General features: G+C 62.5%; 1 protein-coding gene across 4 annotated transcripts; it reads left to right on the top strand.

Moving 5' to 3' along the window:
* Positions 1 to 8,006: 8,006 nt before the first annotated feature.
* HELZ2 (helicase with zinc finger 2) lies at positions 8,007 to 24,100 on the top strand. 4 transcript variants are annotated; one of them, XM_024352117.3, is made up of 20 exons: positions 8,007 to 8,098; positions 9,060 to 10,173; positions 11,057 to 11,240; positions 11,314 to 11,421; positions 12,260 to 12,777; positions 13,075 to 13,716; positions 14,448 to 15,231; positions 15,689 to 15,764; positions 15,911 to 19,622; positions 19,760 to 19,854; positions 19,939 to 20,070; positions 20,158 to 20,319; positions 20,397 to 20,541; positions 20,676 to 20,792; positions 20,868 to 21,060; positions 21,215 to 21,349; positions 21,447 to 21,665; positions 21,817 to 21,973; positions 22,049 to 22,216; positions 22,833 to 24,100. In XM_024352117.3, the coding sequence occupies exons 2-20, from the start codon at positions 9,896 to 9,898 to the stop codon at positions 22,955 to 22,957; spliced, it is 7,950 nt and encodes a 2,649-aa protein (XP_024207885.2). In that variant the 5' UTR covers positions 8,007 to 8,098; positions 9,060 to 9,895; the 3' UTR covers positions 22,958 to 24,100. The 4 variants fall into 4 exon arrangements, with proteins under 4 accessions (XP_024207885.2, XP_063658812.1, XP_024207884.2 ...); XM_063802742.1 differs by lacking the exon at positions 8,007 to 8,098 and adding an exon at positions 8,483 to 8,580; XM_024352116.3 differs by lacking the exon at positions 8,007 to 8,098 and having other exon boundaries at positions 9,109 to 10,173; positions 19,760 to 20,070.
* The last annotated feature ends 375 nt before the right edge of the window (positions 24,101 to 24,475 follow it).

The following is a 24,475-nucleotide window of genomic DNA, read 5'->3' as shown; positions in this document are numbered from 1 at the left end:
GACATTGTTGTCAACCTGGAGACACCATCAATTCATAGACATTGTTGTCTACCTGGAGACATTATTGTTAACCTGGAGACACCATCAATTCATAGACATTGTTGTCAACCTGGAGACACCGTCTATTCATAGACATTGTTGTTGACCTGGAGACATTGTTGTCAACCTGGAGACACCATCAATTCATAGACATTGTTGTCTACCTGGAGACACCATCAATTCATAGACATTGTTGTCTACCTGGAGACATTGTTGTCAACCTGGAGACACCATCAATTCATAGAAATTGTTGTCAACCTGGAGACACCATCAATTCATAGACATTGTTGTCTACCTGGAGACATTGTTGTCAACCTGGAGACACCGTCTATTCATAGACATTGTTGTTAACCTGGAGACATTGTTGTCAACCTGGAGACACCGTCTATTCATAGACATTGTTGTTAACCTGGAGACATTGTTGTCAACCTGGAGACACCATCTATTCATAGACATTGTTGTCAACCTGGAGACATTGTTGTCTACCTGGAGACACTGTTGTCAACCTGGAGACACCATCAATTCATAGACATTGTTGTCAACCTGGAGACACCATCAATTCATAGACATTGTTGTCTACCTGGAGACATTGTTGTTAACCTGGAGACATTGTTGTTAACCTGGAGACACTGTCAATTCATAGACGTTGTTGTCTACCTGGAGACACCATCTAGCTGGAGACGCCATCTGTCCTTAGACATCCTCATCTACCTGGAGATGTCCACACAAGGCTGCTGCCCACTCCCCATGCCAATCTCAAGCCCCAGGTGCTTCAGACCAATTGGCTATAAATTGGGGTTCCTAACCCCCATATTTGGGTCAGATTAATTTCCTAGAGCAGCTCACAGAACTCAGGGAAACATGTTTACCCATTTATTATAAAGGACGTTACAAAGGACGCAGATGAGGAGATGCGTAAGGGGAGGGGCGCAGAGCTTTCACCCCACAAGGGCACCCCGTCCAGGAACCTCCACGGCTCTCTGAACCCCGTCCTTTTGCGACTTCATGGAGGCTTCATTACCCAGGCATGATTGATTACGTCACTGGCCACTGGTGAGGACCGCCTTCAGCCGCCTCTCCCCTCCCCTGCCTGGAGGTTGGGGCAAGGCTGCAAGTACCACCCTCTACTCCTGCTGAGGCCTTTCTGAGGACCAGCCCCATCCTGAGGCTGCCTCCAGGCTGCCAGCCTTCGGTCAATATCAGCACAAAAAGGCACTTGCCACTTTGGCTACTCCAGGGATTTTAGGGGTTTGTGCCAGGAAACGGGATGAGACCAAATATGTAAATGTATATTTCACAATGTCACACACACATGGCTGTGTGTGCAGAGGCCAGGCAGGGAGAGAGGAGAGAGTAGCTGGGAGGCCCCGGGGGGTGTAGACCCATCCTGGGACTAAACCCCCATCAGATCCTTCTGGCACCCCTGCAAGGAGAAGGTGTGGTCCGCCTGACTTTCTCCCCAGGGGCTCATCTCGAAGGAGGCCTCCCGGCTGCACGGCTGCCACAAGGCCAAGAGGAGGAGATCTGAAATCGGCTCCACTCCCTCCCACTGCAGACCCTATCACCTCCTCCACTAGGGGTGTGAGCTTTTGGCTGGTGGGAGGGCGCCCAGGAGGGTCTCTGGAAAGATGAGAACCGGGTGTTAAAGACCTGCTTAAGCGAGTTATACCCAGAGGCCGTCAGTTCCTGCCCGAGAGCACATGGCCACAGTCACAGGTAAACTGAGACCTGGCCCTAAACCCTGGGGACCTCCACCTGCTTTGTGACGCTGGGGACAGTGTGTACGTTTTCCTGCAGGGTTCAGGTGATGGCAGACGGCAGAGGGCAGCAGACGGCAGGCTGGCACTGGGGGGCCATGGAACCCACTGGCAGGGACGCTGGGTGAGGAGGACCTAGGGACCGGGATGGGACAAGCTGAGGGTGTTGGGCAGACATTTCTTACTTTGTATGTTGATACAGTAATTTAAACAAACGTACACAAATGTTGCAAAAATAGAACAAAGGACTCCCTGTGCTCTATGCAGACTCACCAGTCGCTTTGTTCTGGCCCATTTGCCGGTTCTGTAGAAGCCTGTAGTTCTGGGCAATTGAGACTAAGACACGATACCCCTTCACCTTTCAGATACGATACCCCTTCACCCTTCACCCTTCACCCTTTACCCCATCACTTCAAGGTGTGTTTCCTCAGAACGTGGAAGCTGTCTGTTACAAAATCAGGAAGCTGACGTGGATACAATAATATTACTAATATTCAGCCCGTGTGAGCGTGTTGTTGGCCGTGTGCTGTGTGTACGTGGAACTCTCTCCCGTGGTCTCACACTCAGCCCGTGTGAGCGTGTTGGCCGTGTGCTGTGTGTACGTGGAACTCTCTCCCGTGGTCTCACACTCAGCCCGTGTGAGCATGTTGGCCGTGTGCTGTGTGTATGTGGAACTCTGTCCCATGGTCTCACACTCAGCCCGTGTGAGTGTGTTGTTGGCCGTGTGCTGTGTGTACATGGAACTCTGTCCCGTGGTCTCACACTCAGCCCGTGTGAGCGTGTTGTTGGCCCTGTGCTGTGTGTACGTGGAACTTTCTCCCGTGGTCTCACACTCAGCCCGTGTGAGCATGTTGTTGGCCCTGTGCTGTGTGTACGTGGAACTTTCTCCCATGGTCTCACACTCAGCCCGTGTGAGCATGTTGGCCGTGTGCTGTGTGTATGTGGAACTCTCTCCCGTGGTCTCACACTCAGCCCGTGTGAGCATGTTGGCCGTGTGCTGTGTGTACGTGGAACTCTGTCCCGTGGTCTCACACTCAGCCCGTGTGAGCGTGTTGGCCGTGTGCTGTGTGTACGTGGAACTCTGTCCCGTGGTCTCACACTCAGCCCGTGTGAGCGTGTTGGCCGTGTGCTGTGTGTACGTGGAACTCTGTCCCGTGGTCTCACACTCAGCCCGTGTGAGCGTGTTGGCCGTGTGCTGTGTGTACGTGGAACTCTGTCCCGTGGTCTCACACTCAGCCCGTGTGAGCGTGTTGTTGGCCGTGTGCTGTGTGTACGTGGAACTCTGTCCCGTGGTCTCACACTCAGCCCGTGTGAGCATGTTGACCGTGTGCTGTGTGTACGTGGAACTCTGTCCCGTGGTCTCACACTCAGCCCGTGTGAGTGTGTTGGCCATGTGCTGTGTGTACGTGGAACTCTCTCCCGTGGTCTCACACTCAGCCCGTGTGAGCGTGTTGTTGGCCGTGTGCTGTGTGTACGTGGAACTTTCTCCCGTGGTCTCACACTCAGCCCGTGTGAGCGTGTTGTTGGCCCTGTGCTGTGTGTACGTGGAACTCTGTCCCGTGGTCTCACACTCAGCCCGTGTGAGCGTGTTGGCCGTGTGCTGTGTGTACGTGGAACTCTCTCCCGTGGTCTCACACTCAGCCCGTGTGAGCGTGTTGGCCGTGTGCTGTGTGTACGTGGAACTCTGTCCCGTGGTCTCACACTCAGCCCGTGTGAGCGTGTTGGCCGTGTGCTGTGTGTACGTGGAACTCTGTCCCGTGGTCTCACACTCAGCCCGTGTGAGTGTGTTGGCCGTGTGCTGTGTGTACGTGGAACTCTCTCCCGTGGTCTCACACTCAGCCCGTGTGAGCGTGTTGTTGGCCCTGTGCTGTGTGTACGTGGAACTCTGTCCCGTGGTCTCACACTCAGCCCGTGTGAGCGTGTTGGCCGTGTGCTGTGTGTACGTGGAACTCTCTCCCGTGGTCTCACACTCAGCCCGTGTGAGCGTGTTGGCCGTGTGCTGTGTGTACGTGGAACTCTGTCCCGTGGTCTCACACTCAGCCCGTGTGAGCGTGTTGTTGGCTGTGTGCTGTGTGTACGTGGAACTCTGTCCCGTGGTCTCACACTCAGCCCGTGTGAGCGTGTTGGCCGTGTGCTGTGTGTACGTGGAACTCTGTCCCGTGGTCTCACACTCAGCCCGTGTGAGCGTGTTGGCCGTGTGCTGTGTGTACGTGGAACTCTGTCCCGTGGTCTCACACTCAGCCCGTGTGAGCGTGTTGGCCGTGTGCTGTGTGTACGTGGAACTCTCTCCCGTGGTCTCACACTCAGCCCGTGTTAGGGGTCACTGAGGCCTGAGCACAGCTGGACGGGAGCCAGAGAGCTGTCCACGGCAACCTGCAGGTTTTCAATGCTCTGTGGACTCGAGGTGGCACTTTTTGTTTTTGTTTTGAGTTAAGAAGACGTGCACAGATGTGAAAGGTGGGCGGAAACAGGACGTCTCCCTCCTGTCCTGGCCGCACAGTCCTGATCTGTCTCCCAGGCTGGAGTGCACTGGCACCATCACAGCTTACTGAGGTCTTGAACTCCTGGGCTCAAGTGATCCTCCCGCCTCAGCCTACCAAATTGCTGGGATCACAGGTGTGAGCCACCGTGCCTGGCCAACCTCATTTTTAATGGCCTTAGAGTCTTCCATGGCATAGGGTGGAGACTGCCCATTACATAGACCCTGAGCGAGGGGCCCTGGGCATTCCCGGTCCATTGGGTGTAGAAGGAGCTGCCGGGAGCCGTTGGTGGGCACAGATGTCCCTCTGTGCAGGAGCCTCTGCGGAGCCACGTGGAAGGCGCGTGTCCTGTGCTCCCGGGCCTGGCTGGTTTCCAGAGCGGTGCTGCCAGTTTAGACTCTGGCCGAGTGCCTGCAATGTCAGAGGGGTGGACGGGTTGTCTGGGGCTGGTTTGCGTTTCCCTTACGCCGAGTGCCCGCAATGTCAGAGAGGTGGACAGGTTGTCTGGGGCTGGTTTGCATTTCCCTTATGCCGAGGTTGAACATTTCACTCCATTTACAGCAATTTCACTTTCCACGTTTTGTGAAGTATTGATTTGCATCCTTTGCCTATTTTTCTTTTAAATTATACATTTTTTCTTAATTTATAAGATCTTTAAAATATTAGAGAGATCAGGGCCAGGCGCAGTGGCTCACGCCTGTAATCTCAGCACTTTGGGAGGCCGAGGTGGGTGGATCACGAGGTCAGGAGATCGAGACCATCCTGGCTAACACGGTGAAACCCCGTCTCTACTAAAAATGCAAAAAATTAGCCAGGCGTGATGGTGGGCGCCTGTAGTCCCAGCTACTTGGGAGGCTGAGGCAGGAGAAAGGCGTGAACCCGGGAGATGGAGCTTGCCGAGATTGTGCCACTGCACTCCAGCCTGGGCGACAAGAGTGAGACTCCGTCTCAAGAAAAAAAAAAAATATATCAGAGCGATCAGACTTTTCACTGTGACATAAGCTGCAATTTTGTTTTCTGTTCATGTTTGGTTTTTGACTCCTTTGATGGTGGTGTTTTTTTCCATGTGAAATTGTTTTGTGTCATTGAATTTATCACTGTTGTGCTGGTAGATGTTTAATTCGTTCTCTAAGAAGAAAAAACCAGTGCTTCAGGAGACAGGTTTTGTGGATTTCTGAGGTGTGTGCTTGCCCCTCACGGCATGTGTGAAGCCACCAGCCCTGTCCTTGAGCCTGGCTGGGGGCGAGTGGCACAGGGCTGGATTTCACCTAGAAAGGCCTTTCCCATCCCAAGAGTCCTGAGAATCAGACACTTTCAGCCCTGGTTTCTCCTAGCGCCTCTGTGGTTGACTTTTCCTTCCGTGAGAGTCTTTGATTATTTCGTATGGTGTAAGATGCTGCGTAGAGACCGTCCCTCCCATTTTTGTTTCCAGATGCTGCTAATCAGTTGTTCTAATAATTTGTGGAATGCATCAATGAATTGTTTTTCCCTGAGGTGTGAGAGCCAAGCTTTCTTTTCTTTCTTTCTTTTTTTTTTTTTTTGAGACAGAGTCTCATTCCGTCTCCCAGGCTGGAGTGCAATGGTGTGATCTCAGCTTACTGCAACCTCCGCCTCGCCACCCCGACCCCAGGTTCAAGGGATTCTCCTGCCTCAGCCTCCTGAGTAGCTGGGACTACAGGCACCTGCCACCACGCCCAGCTATTTTTTTTTTTTTTTTTGTATTTTTAGAAGAGATGGGGTTTCACTATGTTGGCCAGGCTGGTCTCGAACTCCTGACCTCAGGTGATCTGCCCACCTCGGCCTCCCAAAGTGCTGGGATTACAGGCGTGAGCCAGTGCGCCTGGCCGAGAGCCAATCTTTCCTCCCACCCCAGACTCCTGAGTGTGACTCTATTTCTGGACTCTCTGTTCTGCCTTGGGCCTGTGTGTCCACACCGGGTTCAGTGGCTTTGCAGTGTGTTGTGTGTTTAGTAAGTCATGCCAGCACCCGCTGCGAATCCTTTTTAGTCATCATCCTGGGCTGGGTGTTGGGATTCAAGCCTGTAATCTAATCCTGGCACTCAAGGAGGCCGAGGTGGGGGGTTTGCTTGAGCCCAGGAGTTCAAGAGCAGCCTCGGCAACATTGAGAAACCCCATCTCTGAAAAACATAGAAAAAACTCCAAAATAGCTAACTGTGGTGGTGTGCACCTGTACTGTGGTGGTGTGCGCCTGTAGTCCCAGCGACTCAGGAGGCTGAGGGGGGAAGACTGTCTGAGCCAGAGGTCGAGAGGCTGCAGTGAATTCTGATTGCATCACTGCACTCCCGCCGGGGCAATGGAAGGAGACTCAGTCTCAAAAAAAAAAAAAAAGCCCTGCCCAGCCTTTCTTGGTGATGTGATGCTTTTCCAAATGGACTTGAAAGTCAGTGTGTCCACCATGCGACTGCAGGTTAGTTTAGGAGGAACTCACGTCTTTGTGTGGTGTTGAGCCTCTCCATCCAGGAACACAGCGTTCCACACAAATTCTCGCAGCGTTCTGCGCACATGGACCCCCCGCTCAGCGCCCGGCCCCTGGGGCTGCTGTTGTCGAGGGCCCGCCCTCTCCCAGGAGCTCCAACGTGATTGGTCTGCGGAGAGCCCGCCCTCTCCAGGAGCTCCAACGTGATTGGTCTGCGGAGAGGCTCCCTGGTGGTTGACGGCGCACCCAGCCGACCTCCCGAGGTAGCTGTGAGCCCCCAGCCCGGCCCTCCCCACGAGGTGCTGGCCTTGGGTGGCAGCCTTGCTTCCTTGTTTCAGGGGCAGCATCACTGTCCGTTATCTACTGCTGCAGAACAGATCGCCCCAAAGCTCAGGGGCTTAAAACAACACAGATGTTTATTTTATTTATTTATTTGTTTTGAGACGGAGTCTTGCTCTGTTGCCCAGGCTGGAGTGCAGTGGCGCAATCTTGGCGCACTGCAACCTCCACTTCCTTGGTTCAAGCAATGCTTCTGCCTCAGCCTCCCGAGTAGCTGGGACTACAGGCGCCCGCCCCCACCCCTGGCTAATGGGACGTTTATTTTAAACATAGACATCTAACAGCTGGGCGTGGTCTAGGTGAGAGGGTTAGGCCTGGGGTCTCCCTGAGATGGCAGTAAGGCTGGGGCTGGGACTCCAGCTGCAAGTGGGCTGGAGGCCTCAGCTCCTCTATGGGGCCTCCCCACAGGGCTGCTGAGGGCCCAGAGCCAGTCCAGAGAGCCAAGAGCCAGGCGTGCTGACTCTGGGACCCGGCGGCCACTTAGCCATTCCTGCCATATCCTGGTTGGTGACAGAAGGGACTTGGGGTCCCAGCAGCACCAGGGCCACGGGCGGGTCCTGCCTGTCAGAGGGGACTGGGCGTCTGAGCAGCACCAGGGCCACAGGCAGGTCCTGCCGGTCAGGGGACCCAGGCTTCCAGGTCAGCTGTGCCTGGATTTCTCCAGGGGCTGATGGTGGAGTCACCAGGCCATCCTGCCGTCCAGGGCCGGGCAGGATCTCACCCCTTCCGCCTGGCACATCATCGGGGCGTCTCTGGTGTGTGAAGGGCTGGACGGGGCGTGGGGCCCTGGAGGGGTGCGGGAAAGGACCCCCACCCCCAGCCGCCTCCGCCTCCGACGGCACTGGCCCTTCAGGGAGGGGCGTCCTCCGCTCGCTGGCGCTTCCCGAGGTTCCCTCGCAGCGGGGGCCGAGCTGTCGCTGGAGGCGGGGCAGGGCGGGGCGGGGCGGGGGGCGGTGAGGTAATTTCCGCGATCAGCGTCAGTGCCCGGGCCAGAATCGAAACTGAGAGCTCCTGGGCAGGCTCGGCAGGGCAGGCAGCTCCAGGAGGGTGAGCGCGGGGGTCCCAGGGCGGAGGGGCGGGGGCGCGGGGGTCCAGGGGCGGCTCCAGGAGGGTGAGCGCGGGGGTCCCAGGGTGGCGGGGCCGGGGGCGGAGTGGGGGGTCCGGGAGGGTGAGTGCAGCCGGGGGCGCGGAGTCCCGGGAGCCACAGACCCAGCCCGGGGCAGTGCAGCCCGTCCAGGACCAGCACCCTCCGCAGCAAGCCCCAGCGCTGTGGTCTCTGCACCCACTGGAGCGCAGGATTTTGGGGTCTCGGCTCCCGTCCTTTCTGGACGGCAGACTCGGATGTTTTCTCAGAGGGGTCCGCGGGGAGTGCCGGGTTCTCATACTGAAGTCTGCCTCCAGTCTGTTGCTTTTAAACTTACTCTTCTTGTAGCATCCCAGCTGCGGTGGGGACCCGGGGACCCATCTCTTCCTGGCACCCTGAGCTCTGGTGGGCACTGTACCCTCCTCTCCGTGAAGCCCCTCCCCAGGTGCAGATGTGGAGTCCTCTTTTCCTGGGGGCCAGTGGTCATTCAATAGAAAAGGAGGTGCTGTGTCCTTAGAAGAGTCAGGAGCCTGAGGCCCTGGGGTGCACAGGACCCCCGGCTGGGGCAGAGGGGTGCGGCCTCCTGGGGGCGGCACTGTGCCGAGGGCTCTGCCCCCTCCAGGGCTCCACAAGCAGTCACCTTGGCTCCTTCTAGGTGGGGCCTGAGACCCTTCAGGAGGGAGGGTCTGGCTGTGTCCCGGTCAGTGAGCCCTGACTCCCTGACAGGACACAGCTACTGCCAAGGCCTCCACTTGGGCGTCAGGGTGGGGAGAGTCCCAACTCCTTGCTTGGTGGAGAGGCCTCTGCTTGGGCATCAGGGGAGGCAGATCGCCAGCTCCTTGCCTGGTGGAGAGGCCGTGCTTCTGAGCTGGGCCTGGACCAGATGTCCTCTGGCCTCAGTCTCACCTGCTCCTTCTGTCGCAGGCTTCGAACCGTGGCCAACAGTTCCAGTGGACCGCGTGGACCCGTGAGCTCAGGAGCCTCAGACGCCTCCCCGGAGAGCCAAGCTGGTGTTCGAGGTGGCGCCTCCAGGGTCCACCCTGCTGCCCAACAGCCCCGCGGCCACCAGAGGGCCGTCCCTGGCCCGGCTGTGTGCCCTGGTGGACCTGTGTCTGGGCTGCTCCCGCTGCACCCAGCGGCTCAATGAAAGCACCTACGTCCTCCGTAGGGTGGAGCATGACTGCTCCCGCGAGATCCTGCTGGCCCGCTTTAAGCAGGCCACCAAGAGCAAGGTCTGGCGTGTGGTGGGCTGCCGGCCCACCTTCCCAAGGCCCCTGTGCTACCAAGTCTGCCACTACTACAGCCCTGGGCTCGGCTGCCGGCGCCACCGAAACCGGTGCACCTTTGCCCGCAGTCGCGAGGAGGCCCTGGTCTGGACCTTCGAGCGTCAGCACAACCTCCAGCGCCTATGGCTGAAGGCAGAGGTGCAGGGCCGCGGGGCCCAGGGAGGGGCAGGCCGGGCGGCCGACGCCATCCTTACGGAGTTTGGTGGCCGCTTCGAGCTGCTTTGCTCCCTCTGCTTCAGGCGCTGTCCCCCACGCATCTGTCGCGTGGACCCCCAGGGGCAGTGCCCTGAGCACGGAGCCTGCCCCTCCCTCCTGGCCCATGTGAGCGCCGAGGGCCGCCGCAAGCAACAGTTTGTGGCGGTGAGGCCGCAGCCCCGGGCCGGCCAGCCTCCTGCCTACTGCAGGTTTGTGGGGCGTGGGCAGCCGTGCTGGCGTGGGGAGTCCCGCTGCCAGTTCGCACACAGCGCCGTGGAGATGGCTGTGTGGGAGGCCGAGCAGCTGGGTGGCCTCCAGCGGGGGGACCTGCTCACACCCCCTGCCCCTGATGGTGACGGGCGCACGGCCCCCCTTGGCCAGCCCCCTGGGGCCCAGCTGTACTGCCCGGCCTGCTTGGTCACCTGCCACTCTCAGGAGGCCTTCGAGAACCACTGCGCATCCTCGGAGCACGCACAGATGGTGGCCTTCGACCAGGCCCTGCCCTGGGAGCACCGTTCCCCACCCCCGGGACTCTCCAAGTTCGAGCTCTGCCCAAAGTAAGGATACTCGAGGCAGGAGCTTGGAGTGGGGCAGGAGCCCACCATGGGCAGAGCCAGAGGTTCCCAGGAGCTTGGAGTGGGGCAGGAGCCCACCATGGGCAGAGCCAGAGGCTCCCAGGAGCTTGGAGTGGGGCAGGAGCCCACCGTAGGCAGAGCCAGAGGTTCCCAGGAGCTTGGAGTGGGGCAGGAGCCCACCATGGGCAGAGCCAGAGGCTCCCAGGAGCTTGGAGTGGGGCAGGAGCCCACCGTAGGCAGAGCCAGAGGTTCCCAGGAGCTTGGAGTGGGGCAGGAGCCCACCACAGGCAGAGCCAGAGGCTCCCAGGAGCTTGGAGTAGGGCAGGAGCCCACCATGGGCAGAGCCAGAGGCTCCCAGGAGCTTGGAGTGGGGCAGGAGCCCACCGTAGGCAGAGCCAGAGGTTCCCAGGGGCTTGGAGTGGGGCAGGAGCCCACCACAGGCAGAGCCAGAGGCTCCCAGGAGCTTGGAGTAGGGCAGGAGCCCAACATGGGCAGAGCCAGAGGCTCCCAGGAGCTTGGAGTGGGGCAGGAGCCCACCACAGGCAGAGCCAGAGGCTCCCAGGAGCTTGGAGCAGGGCAGGAGCCCACCATAGGCAGAGCCAGAGGCTCCCAGGTTCAGTGGACGGGGGCCTCCCTGCCACCTGCTGAGGGCTAAAGCCATGTGGCCTCTGAGGACCCGGATAAGGGAGGTTCATGTTTGGGAACTGCTTGAGCCAGGCCTTGTCCTGGGAGCACAGGAGTGGGCGGGACGAATAAAGCCCCTGCTCCCTACAGAGGCCAGTATTGGGCTGAGGGGGTCCCGGCCTTTGAACTCAGCACAGCGGCTGTGCCTCCGTGTAGCCCTGCCGACCTCCCTGTCCCCCAGGCCTGACCTCTGTGAGTATGGGGACGCCTGCACCAAGGCACACTCAGCACAGGAGCTGCAGGAGTGGGTTCGGCGCACGCAGGCTGTGGAGCTGCGGGGGCAGGCGGCCTGGCAGGACGGGCTGGTGCCCTACCAGGAGCGGCTGCTGGCCGAGTACCAGCGCAGCAGCAGTGAGGTCCTTGTGGTAAGTGGGCCCTGGGAGTGGGTGGGGTGGGGTGGGGTCCAGGCCTCTTGCTGAAGGCTAGACTTCCACGCAGCTGGCAGAGACCCTTGATGGAGTGCGTGTCACCTGCAACCAGCCCCTGATGTACCAGGCCCAGGAGAGGAAGACCCAGTACAGCTGGACGTTTGCCGTCCACTCTGAGGTGAGCGGAGAGCAGCTCCGACTGGGCGGAGGGAGCCCTGGGGAAGTGGTGACTTCAGCCCGGGCAGACGTCGACAGCCTGGGTCATGGAGCTAAGATCGAGGCACTGCCGCTCAGCACCTGCGTGACCTGCAGCAGGTCCCTTAGCCTCTCTGCCTCAGTCTCCTCACCTAGAGACAGGGGGCCAGGACAGTCCCACCTTGGCAGGGTTATTCTATGGAGTATATGGGTTAAAACAAGGATTTGGCCAGGTGCGGTGGTTCACGCCTGTAATCCCAGCACTTTGGGAGACCGAGGCAGGTGGATCACCTGAGGTCGGGAGTTCGAGATCAGCCTGGCCAATAGGGCGAAACTCCGTCTCTACTAAAAAAAAAAAAAAAAAAAAAAAAATAGCCAGGCATGGTGGTGGGTGCCTGTGATCCCATCTACTCGGGAGGCTGAGGCAGGAAAATCACTTGAACCCAGGAGGCGGAGGTTGTAGTGAGTTGAGATCGCGCCATTGCACTCCAGCCTGGCGACAAGAGTGAAACTCCGTCTTAAAAACAAAAACAAAAACAAGGATTCACCAAGGTCTGGCACCTGAAGAGTGGGTGGTGAGGCCTCAAGCTGCCCACACTGCCCCACGGGACATCCACAGGGGCCCCAGGAGGGTTCAGCCACCCCCATGTAGCACAGGAAGAAACTGAGGATGGCAGAGGCCGGGCGGCCTGCTCGCGTTCTATCCAGGAAGTGGCAGGGCCGGGACCTGAACCCTGCACTTGGGCTACGCTGGCCAGGCTGCCTCTCGGGAGGGTTGGGGGGAGCCCTGGGCCCCCCTCACCGTCTGGCCTCCTCTCCAGGAGCCCCTGCTACATGTGGCCCTGCTGAAGCAGGAGCCAGGAGCCGACTTCTCTCTGGTGGCTCCCGGCCTCCCACCAGGCCGGCTCTACGCACGGGGTGAGCGCTTCCGTGTGCCCAGCTCCACTGCCGACTTCCAGGTGGGAGTGTGTGTGCAGGCCGCCTCGTTCGGCACCTTTGAGCAATGGGTGGTCTTCGACTTTGGCCGCCGGCCGGTGCTGCTACAAAAGCTGGGGCTGCAGCTGGGCCAGGGGCGTCGCCCAGGACCCTGCAGGAATCTGGCGCTCGGCCACCCTGAGGAGATGGAGCGCTGGCACACTGGCAACCGCCAAGTGGTGCCTGGCGTGGAGCGGACGGCCGAGCAGACGGCCCTGATGGCCAAGTACAAGGGCCCTGCCCTGGCCCTGGAGTTCAACCGCAGCGGCCTGGCCTCGGGCCCCATCTCGCCAACCAACTATCGGCAGAGGATGCACCAGTTTCTCTATGAGGAGGAGGCGGCTCAGCAGCAGCTGGTGGCCAAGTGAGCTGGGGGCAACAGGAACAGCTGGGGGTAGCGGGAGCAGCTGGGGGCAACAGGAGCGGCTGGGGGTAGCGGGAGCAGCTGGGGTAGCAGGAGCAGCTGGGGGCAACAGGAGCAGCTGGGGTAGCAGGAGCAGCTGGGGCAATGGGAGCGGCTGGGGGTAGCGGGAGCAGCTGGGGTAGCGGGAGCAGCTGGGGCAATGGGAGCGGCTGGGGCAACGGGAGCGGATGGGGGCGTGGACTTGGCAGCGGGGCTGGCAGCTGTGGCCCCATGAGCTGACCCAGGCCATCTTGCCAGGCTGACCCTGCGGGGCCAGGTGTTCCTGAAGACGGCACTGCAGACACCAGCGCTGAACATGCTCTTCGCGCCTCCGGGAGCACTGTACGCAGAGGTCCCCGTCCCCTCCTCCCTGATGCCAGACACAGACCAGGGCTTCCTGCTGGGCCGGGCGGTCAGCACGGCCCTGGTGGCCCCTGTACCCGCACCCGACAATACGGTGTTCGAGGTGCGGCTGGAGAGGCGGGCCAGCTCGGAGCAGGCGCTGTGGCTGCTGCTTCCGGCCCGCTGCTGCTTGGCCCTGGGGCTGCAGCCTGAGGCCCGCCTGGTCCTGGAGGTGCAGTTTCAGATTGACCCGATGACCTTCCGCCTCTGGCACCAGGCAGTGGACACACTGCCTGAGGAGCAGCTGGTGGTGCCCGACTTGCCCACCTGTGCCCTGCCCAGACCTTGGTCTGTCCCACCCTTGCGGCGTGGCAACCGCAAGCAGGAGCTGGCCGTGGCGCTCATCGCGGGCTGGGGCCCTGGGGATGGGAGGCGTGTCCCCCCGCTACTCATCTATGGCCCCTTTGGCACCGGCAAGACCTACACGCTGGCCATGGCCTCCCTGGAGGTCATCCGGAGGCCTGAAACCAAGGTGCTCATCTGCACACACACCAACAGGTAAGCCCGAGCCTGGCCTGCCCCCCACCTCACCTGACACCCGGCCCAAGTCTACACTGGGCAGGCGGTCACCCCCTGGATGTGCTCCAGTCCTCTGATTCTGCACTCCCTGTAGCCGACCAGCTTTGGGCTTTGGCTTTATCAGGCCCAGCTCAGGGCACCGAGGGTGGCCGGGTCTGCTGTCAGGTGAGGAGCTGGGTGCTTCTGCCGGGGCCCTGGCCCAAGGAGAGTGTCACGGGGAAGGCTGCAGCATGGCCCACCCAGCACTTCTGGGGATGAGTCTTGTTTTTGGTTTTTATAGAAACACAGATCTTTGTCCTAACCACAAGGTTCCCCTTTGGTTTATGTGGTTTCCTCTGGTTCCTGCCACCACCACCTCCCCAGGCCGGGGCCTTCCCATCCCTGCCCAGTGGGGAGTGGGAGGAAGAGCCTGGGACAGTGGCCATACGTCCCGGGCTGATTTCTGGATTGGGGGTTCTGGGGGCCGGGGAGGTGCAGGTGTCTGCAGTGTCAGAGGAGCCGCTGGGCTCGCCCAGGTGTTGCCTGAAGCCCTCCGTGGCCTCTTGCCCCTTGGACTCCTGACAGCAGGGACACCAGTGTTTGCTGCTCACCTCTGACAGCCAGACAAGGGCTGTGCTCAGGGGCAGCTCGGCTGGGCACACAGTAGGTGCTTTAGCGGACAGCACTGAGGCCCCCAGCAAGAAGCCCATGAGCTCCTCCCCCTCCCGCAGCGCTGCCGACATCTACATCCGGGAGTATTTCCACAGCCACGTCAGCGGCGGCCACCCCGAGGCCACTCCTCTCCGTGTGATGTACACGGACCGGCCGCTGAGCCAGACGGACCCGGTCACGCTGCAGTACTGTTGCCTGACCGACGACCGCCAGGCTTTCCGCCCGCCCACACGGGCAGAGCTGGCGCGGCACCGCGTGGTGGTCACCACCACCTCCCAGGCCCGTGAGCTCAGGGTGCCGGTCGGCTTCTTCTCCCACATTCTCATCGACGAGGCGGCCCAGATGCTGGAGTGCGAGGCCCTCACCCCGCTGGCCTACGCCTCGCACGGCACCCGCCTCGTGCTGGCGGGCGACCACATGCAGGTCACACCCCGGCTGTTCAGTGTGGCCAGGGCCCGGGCGGCCGAGCACACGCTGCTGCACCGCCTCTTCCTGTGCTACCAGCAGGAGACGCACGAGGTGGCGCGGCAGAGCCGCCTGGTCTTCCACGAGAACTACCGCTGCACGGACGCCATCGTCAGCTTCATCTCGCGGCACTTCTACGTGGCCAAGGGCAACCCCATCCACGCCAGGGGCAAGGTTCCGCCCCACCCCCGGCACTACCCGCTCATGTTCTGCCACGTGGCAGGCAACCCAGACCGCGACATGTCCATGGCGTCCTGGCTGAATCTGGCTGAGATTGCACAGGTCGTCGAGAAGGTGCAGGAGGCCTACAACACCTGGCCCAGCTGCTGGGGCGGCCGCGAGCAGAGGTGCATCTGTGTCGTTTCCCACGGTGCCCAGGTGAGCCCGGCCGGCCCGGGACAGCCCCCGACCGCACCCCTGCTGGGGGAGGGGGAGCTCTCCGGCTGATGGACGAGCCCCCGCCTCAGTTTCCCCATCTGTAAGAGGGGGCTGCAGTATTTGCCTCCCAGGGCTGAGGTGGGGCTCGGCCCCTGAGGTGTCTGGAGCTTGGTGGGGGTGCCCTCTCCTTGTCGGAGGTGGCCCAGTCCTCACTGCGTCCTGCGCTCATCCCCGAGCTTGGTGGGGGTGCCCTCTCCTTGTCGGGGGTGGCCAGTCCTCACTGCGTCCTGCACTCATCCCCGAGCTTGGTGGGGGTGCCCTCTCCTTGTCGGGGGTGGCCAGTCCTCACTGCGTCCTGCGCTCATCCCCGAGCTTGGTGGGGGTGCCCTCTCCTTGTCGGGGGTGGCAGAGTCCTCACTGCGTCCAGCACTCATTCCCGGCCCCGCTGCGTCTTCAGGTCAGTGCACTGAGGCAGGAGCTGAGGAGGCGGGACCTAGGCCAGGTGTCTGTCGGCAGTTTTGAGATCCTGCCAGGTGGGTGACCAGCGGGGCCAGGTGCTGCCAGCTGCCCCAGGATACCCCGGGTGGCTCGGCCCACTCCTCAGCCTGGCATCGGCAGGGGTGGGGCTGGTCCCACCATCTTGCGCACCCAGCCTGACCTGACCGCGTGCCCCCTGCAGGGCGGCAGTTCCGGGTCGTGGTGCTCAGCACTGTGCACACCTGCCAGAGCCTGCTCAGCCCTGGGGCACTGGCCCCTGAGTTCTTCACCGACGCCCGCGTGCTCAACACCGTCCTGACCCGCGCCCAGTCCCAGCTGGTGGTAGTGGGGGACGCCGTGGCCCTCTGCTCCTTCGGGGCCTGCGGCAAGCTCTGGGAGAGCTTCATCCGTGAGTGCGTGGAGCGGCACAGCGTCTGCCCCGAGGGCCTGTCCATGGAGCAGGTCGAGCAGGGTGTGGCGCAGAGACGGCGCTGGCCCCCCCGAGGCACACAGGCTGGGGCAGCGGGGAACTGGGAGGCTGCCCCAGAGCCAGTAGGGGACCTGGCGGAGGAGCCGGCGGCTGTGGTGACGGCCATGGTGAAGGCAGAGCCGGGAGATGAGGCTCTGAGCCCAGCATCCCGTGACATCACGGCAACCACAGCGCAGACGGAGGCTGCGGCAGCACCAGCAGGAGACGCGGTGAAGGAAGACGTGGTGCCCGGGGCCTGTGCGGCAGGAGCGGCTGCTGCAGCGGGCGTGGAGTCCACGGAGGCTGAGGATGCAGAGGCTGACTTCTGGCCGTGGGACGGGCAGCTCAACGCTGACGACGCCATCCTACGGGAGCTTCTGGACGAGAGCCAGAAGGTGATGGTGACCGTCGGGGAGGACGGGCTGCTGGACACCGTTGCCAGGCCCGAGTCCCTGCAGCAGGCCCGGCTGTACGAGAACCTGCCCCCGGCTGCGCTACGGAAGCTGCTGCGCGCGGAGCCCGAGCGGTACCGCCACTGCACTTTCGTGCCAGAGACCTTCGAGCGGGCGTCAGCCATCCCGCTGGACGATGCCTCCTCGGGCCCCATCCAGGTCAGGGGCCGCCTGGACTGTGGGATGGCCTTTGCCGGGGATGAGGTGCTGGTGCAGCTCCTTTTGGGAGACAAGGCGCCCGAGGGGCGGCTTCGGGGCCGCGTGCTGGGCGTGCTGAAGAGGAAGAGGCACGAGCTGGCGTTTGTGTGCCGCATGGACACGTGGGACCCGCGCATCATGGTCCCCATCAATGGCTCCGTGACCAAGATCTTCGTGGCCGAGCTGAAGGACCCATCGCAGGTCCCCGTCTACAGCCTCCGGAAGGGCCGGCTGCAGCGTGTGGGGCTTGAGAGGCTCACGGCCGAGGCCCGGCACAGCCGGCTCTTCTGGGTCCAAATCGTCCTGTGGCGGCAAGGCTTCTACTACCCGCTGGGCATCGTCCGGGAGGTGCTGCCTGAGGCCAGCACCTGGGAGCAGGGCCTCCGCATCCTCGGCCTGGAGTACAGCTTGAGGGTGCCCCCGTCGGACCAGGCCACCATCACCAAGGTGCTACAGAAATACCACACGGAGCTTGGCCGGGTTGCCGGCCGCCGAGAGGACTGCCGCGCCTTCTTGACCTTCACTGTGGACCCCCAGGGCGCCTGCAACCTCGATGATGCCCTCAGTGTCCGAGACCTGGGTCCCAGGTGCGAGGTGGCTGTGCACATCACTGATGTGGCCAGCTTCGTGCCCAGGGACGGGGTGCTGGACGTGGAGGCGCGAAGGCAGGGCGCTGCGTTCTATGCCCCCGGCAGGGAGCCAGTGCCCATGCTGCCGGCCAGCCTCTGCCAGGATGTCCTCAGCCTCCTGCCTGGCCGGGACCGCCTGGCCATCTCCCTGTTCCTCACCATGGAGAAGGCCAGTGGCCAGCTGAAGAGCCTGCGCTTTGCACCCTCCGTGGTCCAGTCTGACCGCCAGCTGTCCTACGAGGAGGCGGAGGAGGTGATCAGGCAGCACCCGGGTGCCGGCCGTGAGCTGCCGGCCCGCCTGGACTCTGTGGACGCCTGCGTCGTGGCCGCGTGCTACTTCTCTCGGCTGCTGCGCCGGCACCGCCTGCGGTCCGACTGCTTCTATGAGCAGCCGGACGAGGACGGCACCCTGGGCTTCCGCGCGGCCCACATCATGGTGAAGGAGTACATGATTCAGTTTAACAGGCTCGTGGCTGAGTTCCTGGTGGGCAGCGAGTGCACGCGGACGGTCACGCCTCTGCGGTGGCAGCCAGCACCCCGCAGCCAGCAGCTCAAGGCCCTGTGTGAGAAGCATGGGGACCGGGTGCCCCTGTCACTGCACCTCGGCCACCACCTGCACGGCAGCGGGGGCAGTCCCCCCGACACGCGGCTGCACCTCCTGGCCTCCCTCTGGAAGCAGGTCCAGTTTGCTGCCCGCACCCAGGACTATGAACAGATGGTGGACTTGGTCACCACGGACGACATGCACCCATTCCTGGCTCCTGCAGGCCGCGACCTCCGCAAGGCCCTGGAGCGCTCGGCATTCGGCCGCTGCACCCGGGGCCACCAGCAGCAGGGCGGCCACTACTCGCTGCAGGTGGACTGGTACACGTGGGCCACCTCGCCCATCCGCAGGTACCTGGACGTGGTGTTGCAGCGGCAGATCCTGCTGGCACTGGGCCGTGGGGGCTCCGCCTACTCTGCCAGGGACATCGATGGGCTCTGCCAGGCCTTCAGCCTCCAGCACGCACTTGCCCAGAGCTATCAGCGGCGGGCACGCAGCCTGCACCTGGCCGTGCAGCTCAAGGCCCAGCCTCTGGACAAGCTGGGCTTCGTGGTGGACGTGGAGGCGGGCTCCCGCTGCTTCCGGCTGCTCTTCCCCAGCAACCGGGAGACGCTGCCTGACCCCTGCCCCGTCCCCTACGGCTCCCTGCAGCTGGCCGAGCATCCCCACGCCCTGGCAGGCCGGCCGGGCCTGCAGCTCCTGTGGCGGCGCCGTGTCTACTCAGCGCAGGGATCCAGCCCGCCCCTGCCACTGCCTGGCACTGTGCCAGACCCACACACCCGGGCCGTGGAGACGGCCCTGTGGAAGCAGCTGCTGGAGCTGGTGGAGCTGCAGCGCTGGCCGGAGGCGGCTGCTCTCATCCAGGAGAAGGGCGAGGCGTCCCAGCGGCGGGAGCTGGTGCAGGTGCAGCGGAGCCGCTGTGGCCATTTCCTGGAGGTGGCCCGGGAGCTGGGCAGCGGGGACACCTTGCAGGTGCAGCTCGGCGCCAGCCTGCAGCACGGCTTCCTGGTACCGAGCCCTCAGCTCTGGACGGTGGCACCGGGCTTCAGCCTCTGCCTGGAGCACGTGGAGCGGCCCGGAGACTGCTTCTCGGGCCGTGTGTACCGGGCCCCGCGGGACCGGTACCGCGACGTGGATGAGTACGCCTGCGTGTGGGAACCATTCTGCGCCCTGGAGTCGGCCACCGGCGCGGTTGCCGAGAATGACTCCGTCACACTTCAGCACCTGAGTGTCTCCTGGGAGGCGTCACGGACGCCGCAGGGGCAGCTGCAGGGCGCCTTCCGCCTGGAGACCGCCTTCCTGGAGGAGAACTGTGCCGACATCAACTTCAGTTGCTGCTACCTCTGCATCCGGCTCGAGGGGCTGCCGGCTCCCACGGCCAGCCCACGCCCCGGGCCCAGCAGCCTCGGCCCTGGCCTGAATGTTGACCCCGACACGTATACCTGGGTGGCCCACGGGCAGACAGAGGACTGGGACCAGGAGCGCCGGGCAGACCGGCAGGAGGCTCCCAGACGGGTGCACCTCTTCGTCCACTACATGGGCATGGAGAAGGTTCCGGAAGAGGTGCTGAGGCCGGGCACCCTGTTCACCGTTGAGCTGCTGCCCAAGCAGCTTCCTGATCTGTGAGTGGCTTCCACCAGCAGAGGCTGGGCTGGGGGACCGCCCCGGGCCCCTCACTTGCAGGAGGGGGGAGCTCGTGGGGCAGCAGCCCCTTTCCTGGGAGTCCTGTTGGTTTTCCAGTGTCTGCCTTCACCCCCAGCCGCAAGGAGGAAGCCGTGCGTGGACTAGAGGAGGCGTCCCCGCTGGTCACCAGCATCGCACTGGGCCGGCCTGTCCCGCAGCCCCTCTGCAGAGGTAGGTCTGCCCCACCCCTCCAGCTTCCCCTCTGGCCCCCAGCCCCACCCTGCATGAGTGCTCAGGGAGGCCGCCCCCTCTCAGTGATCCCCAGCAGGTTCCTGGAGCGGCAGACCTACGACATCCCTGGAGGCCGCCACAAGCTGAACCCCAGCCAGAACGTGGCGGTCAGGGAGGCTCTGGAGAAGCCTTTCACAGTCATTCAGGGCCCACCAGGTAGGGCCCACGCCGGGGGAGCCGCGGGCTGCCTTGGGCCACAGGGACCCACAGGGTGGGCTACAATCTCCTATTCTCTGGCTGCAGGTACAGGGAAGACGATCGTGGGCCTCCACATCGTATTCTGGTTTCATAAATCAAACCAGGAGCAGGTGCAGCCCGGAGTCCCCCCCCGTGGGGAGAAGCGGCTGGGGGGTCCCTGCATCTTGTACTGCGGCCCCTCCAACAAGTCGGTGGATGTCCTGGCAGGTGCGCCGGGGTCGGCGGTGGGGGCCTTTGGGGAGCTGGCACGCGGGGCAGGACTCACGTCCCCCAACTACCCTCAGGACTGCTCCTGAGAAGGATGGAGCTGAAGCCCCTCCGTGTGTACAGCGAGCAGGCTGAGGCCAGCGAGTTCCCAGTGCCGCGTGTGGGCAGCAGGAAGCTGCTCAGGAAGAGCCCCCGGGAGGGGAGGCCGAACCAGAGCCTCAGGTGTGCCCGCTGTCTTTGGGGCTTGGGCGGAGTGGGGCTGAGCTGTCCAGACAGTCCTGTGTAGGTGGGTCTCACTGAGCTCTGCCCCCGGGATGGCCCTGCGTGGACAGGGCTCACTGTGCCCTGTCCCCCAGGAGCATCACCCTGCACCACCGGATCCGGCAGGCCCCCAACCCGTACTCGTCGGAAATCAAGGCCTTTGACACCCGGCTGCAGAGAGGGGAGCTCTTCTCCAGGGAGGACCTGGTCTCGTAAGTGGCAGGGGCCAGGGGGTGGAGCTGCCTGCAGCATGGGGGCCCTGGGGTGACAAGCAGTGTCCCCGGCAGGTACAAGAAGGTCTTGTGGGAGGCTCGGAAGTTCGAGCTGGACCAGCATGAGGTCATCCTCTGCACCTGCTCCTGCGCAGCCTCTGCCAGCCTCAAAATCCTGGACGTGAGGCAGATCCTTGTTGACGAGGCAGGCATGGCCACGGAACCTGAAACCCTCATCCCCCTGGTGCAGTTCCCACAGGCCGAGAAGGTTAGTCGGGGGGGGCGGTGTGGGCAGCATGAGCAGGCGTCCCTGGCACAGTCTCCCACCTGGGGTGCCCTGTGTGTGCAGACGTGGGTGTCGTGTGGGGCTGGGGTCCCTCTGGGTCTAGGGGTGTCAGGGCCAGGCCTGCCCATTCCTCCAGGTGGTTCTTCTCGGAGACCACAAGCAGCTGCGGCCTGTGGTCAAGAATGAGCGGCTGCAAAACCTGGGTCTGGACCGGTCTCTGTTCGAGCGGTACCACGAGGACGCACATATGCTGGACACTCAGTACCGCATGGTGAGCCCGCCCCACTCAGCCCCCAGCCCACCTGCAGCCCCTGGGGGGCCACAACCCCGCGTGGCAGCCTCTGACCAGCGCACATCCTTGCCTGCAGCACGAGGGCATCTGTGCCTTCCCCTCTGTGGCGTTCTACAAGAGCAGGCTGAAGACGTGGCAGGGCCTGAGGAGGCCGCCCAGTGTCCTGGGCCACGCTGGCAAGGAGAGCTGCCCTGTCATCTTTGGCCACGTGCAGGGCCACGAGCGGAGCCTGCTGGTGTCCACGGACGAAGGGAATGAGAACTCCAAGGCCAACCTGGAGGAGGTGGCTGAGGTGGTGAGTGTCTGGTGCCTGTGAGTCAGGGAGGGCTTTCTGGAGGAGGTGGCTGAGGTGGTGAGTGTCTGGTGCTTGTGAGTCAGGGAGAGCTTCCTGGAGGAGGGCAGGAGAGACACCAGGGTCCGCTCCACCTGCCCCCTCGGCCCTTCAGGTCCGTATCACCAAGCAGCTGACCCTGGGGAGGACCGTAGAGCCCCAGGACATCGCCGTCCTCACGCCCTACAACGCGCAGGCCTCTGAGATCAGCAAGGCCCTTCGGCGAGAGGGCATCGCTGGGGTGGCCGTGTCCTCCATCACCAAGAGCCAGGGTGAGGCTGGGGGCTCGTGGGTGGGGCCGGGAGGGTGGGCGCAGCAGCCGCAGGGCCTCACCTCCCATCCCGCAGGGAGCGAGTGGCGTTATGTGCTGGTGAGCACCGTCCGCACCTGTGCCAAGAGCGACCTGGACCAGCGGCCCACCAAGAGCTGGCTCAAGAAGTTTCTGGGCTTCGTTGTGGACCCCAACCAAGTGAACGTGGCTGTCACGCGGGCCCAGGAGGGGCTCTGCCTGATCGGTGAGGGCGGGGCTGGGCTCTTCCAGGGTGGGAACACAGGTGAGGCCCGGGCTGGGCTAGGGAGCTGCCTGACCCTGACTGACTCCCACCTGACCCTGACTCCTCCCACCGGACCCTGACTGACTCCCACCGGACCCTGACTGACTCCCACCTGACCCTGACTCCTCCCACCTGACCCTGACTCCTCCCACCTGACCCTGACTCCTCCCACCTGACCATGACTCCTCCCACCTGACCCTGACTCCTCCCACCTGGCCCTGACTCCTCCCACCTGACCCTGACTGACTCCCATCTGACCCTGACTCCTCCCACCTGACCCTGACTGACTCCCACCTGACCCTGACTCCTCCCACCTGACCCTGACTCCTCCCACCGGACCCTGACTGACTCCCATCTGACCCTGACTCCTCCCACCTGACCCTGACTCCTCCCACCTGGCCCTGACTCCTCCCACCTGACCCTGACTGACTCCCATCTGACCCTGACTCCTCCCACCTGACCCTGACTGACTCCCACCTGACCCTGACTTCTCCCACCTGACCATGACTCCTCCCACCTGACCCTGACTCCTCCCACCTGACCCTGACTGACTCCCATCTGACTCCCACCCTCACAGGAGACCACCTCCTTCTGCGCTGCTGCCCCCTCTGGCGTAGCCTCCTGGACTTCTGCGAGGCTCAGCAGACCCTCGTGCCTGCCGGCCAGGTGCGCGTCTGCAGGAGGCCAACTATGCCTTCCTGAAGAGCCCTCTCCACCTGCAAGGTGCCAGGACTGGGAGGGAAAGTCCAGGGCCCCCCCACCCTCCCCACCACCCTCCGCCATCAGCCTGCCTGGGCCAGCCTGCCTCCTGGCCTCAGGATCTCCCTGGGGCAGGAAGTGGGTGGACTTGGAGGAGGAACGGCAAGGGCCGGTCCCCACACTCTTGCTTCTCCTGGGCATCTGGGGACAGGAACACCTCTCAGGGTGGCCAAGAGGGGCTTCCTTGGGACCAGTGCAAGGAAGTTCTGCTGTCCCTGGGAAGTCTCAGAACCAGGAAGGAAACCCTGTGGAGGCTGCCCTTTGACCTTTGGACACCACCTGTAATCACTCTGGATGGTGTCTGTGGAGTTCAGGTTTATTTTCTATTTAAATGAACTAAAAGCCAGCATCCTGCCGGGCGTGGTGGCTCACGCCCATAATCCAGCACTTTGGGAAGCCGAGGCGGGCAGATCACCTGAGGTCAGGAGTTCAAGACCATCCTGGCCAACATGGTGAAACCCCGTCTCCACTAAAAATACAAAATTAGCTGGGCGTGGTGGTGGGCGCCTGTAATCCCAGCTACTTGGGAGGCTGAGGCAGGAGAATCGCTTGACTCCAGGAGGCGCAGGCTGCAGTGAGCTCTGATGGTACCACTGCATTCCAGCCTGGGTGACAGAGCGAGACCCTGTCTTAAAAAAAAAAAAAAAAAAACCAGCATCTGTTACTGGAACAGAGACCTCAGCCCAAGCTCAGGACAAGGAGGCCTCCCTGGGAGAGGGGGCCTTTCTCCCACCATCACCGCCTGTGTCCTTCAGGGGCTGCTGGAGGGCAGCCCAAAGCCAGGGGCCCACCCCGCCCCACCCCACCCTCTGAAATGTGAAAAGCCTGCACTTTTCCCGTGGGCTGCGCAGTGGGCTCGGGGGTTGGGGGGTGCCGGGGCGATGCTTCCACCCTGGACTGAGCGTTCCGGGGCAGCCTGCTCGGCTGTATGTTTCTCGCGCGCTCACCCGCTTCAGTGCGGCTCTGTCCCTGCTGCCGCCTCCAGTCCTGAGGGAGGGGCTTGCCCCACCTTCTACATTCCAATTTTTATATCTTTGAATTATGTGATTAGATATTAATTTAATGATAAAACCACTCTGAAAGCTCTTCTCACTTCTGGGTGTTTGAGGTCTGGCTGGGGGGCAAAAGTGGATGGTCACTGTGCTTGGGACGCAGTTGTGGAGGCCGTCGAGGGCCTATTGCAGAGTGCTGGGCGCAGGGGCATGGGGAGGGCGGTTTTGGGACGCGGCCGTGGAGGCCGTCGAGGGCCCACTGCAGAGCGCTGGGCGCAGGGGTGTGGGGAGGGCAGCGACCCCCCCTGCAGGGCCGGTGTCTCCGGCTGCCTGTGTGGGGAGGGGAGGGCCGTGCCTGGTGTGGTGGGGACAGGCCACAGCTCCAGAGCTGCTCCAGTGTCACCAGGCTGGCCAAGTCCAAAGTCCCTGAGGCCACCAGCCTTGACTGTCCTGCTGGTCCCACTTTTAA

This window comes from Pan troglodytes, chromosome 21, assembly GCF_028858775.2.
Source record: "Pan troglodytes isolate AG18354 chromosome 21, NHGRI_mPanTro3-v2.0_pri, whole genome shotgun sequence".
Taxonomy (NCBI): Eukaryota; Metazoa; Chordata; class Mammalia; order Primates; family Hominidae; genus Pan; species Pan troglodytes.
The sequence above is the reverse complement of the archived record's forward strand: the minus strand, read 5'-3'. Positions and strand labels throughout refer to the sequence as shown.

Bases quoted from the DNA above. Each gene is read 5' to 3' on its own strand.
- HELZ2 (XM_024352116.3), top strand. From the start codon at position 9,896: ATGGCTGTGTGGGAGGCCGAGCAGCTGGGTGGCCTCCAGCGGGGGGAC. The intron at 15,232-15,688 runs GTGAGCCCGGCC...CTGCGTCTTCAG, and splicing joins TCGTTTCCCACGGTGCCCAG to GTCAGTGCACTGAGGCAGGA. The intron at 20,542-20,675 runs GTGTGCCCGCTG...CCTGTCCCCCAG, and splicing joins AGGCCGAACCAGAGCCTCAG to GAGCATCACCCTGCACCACC.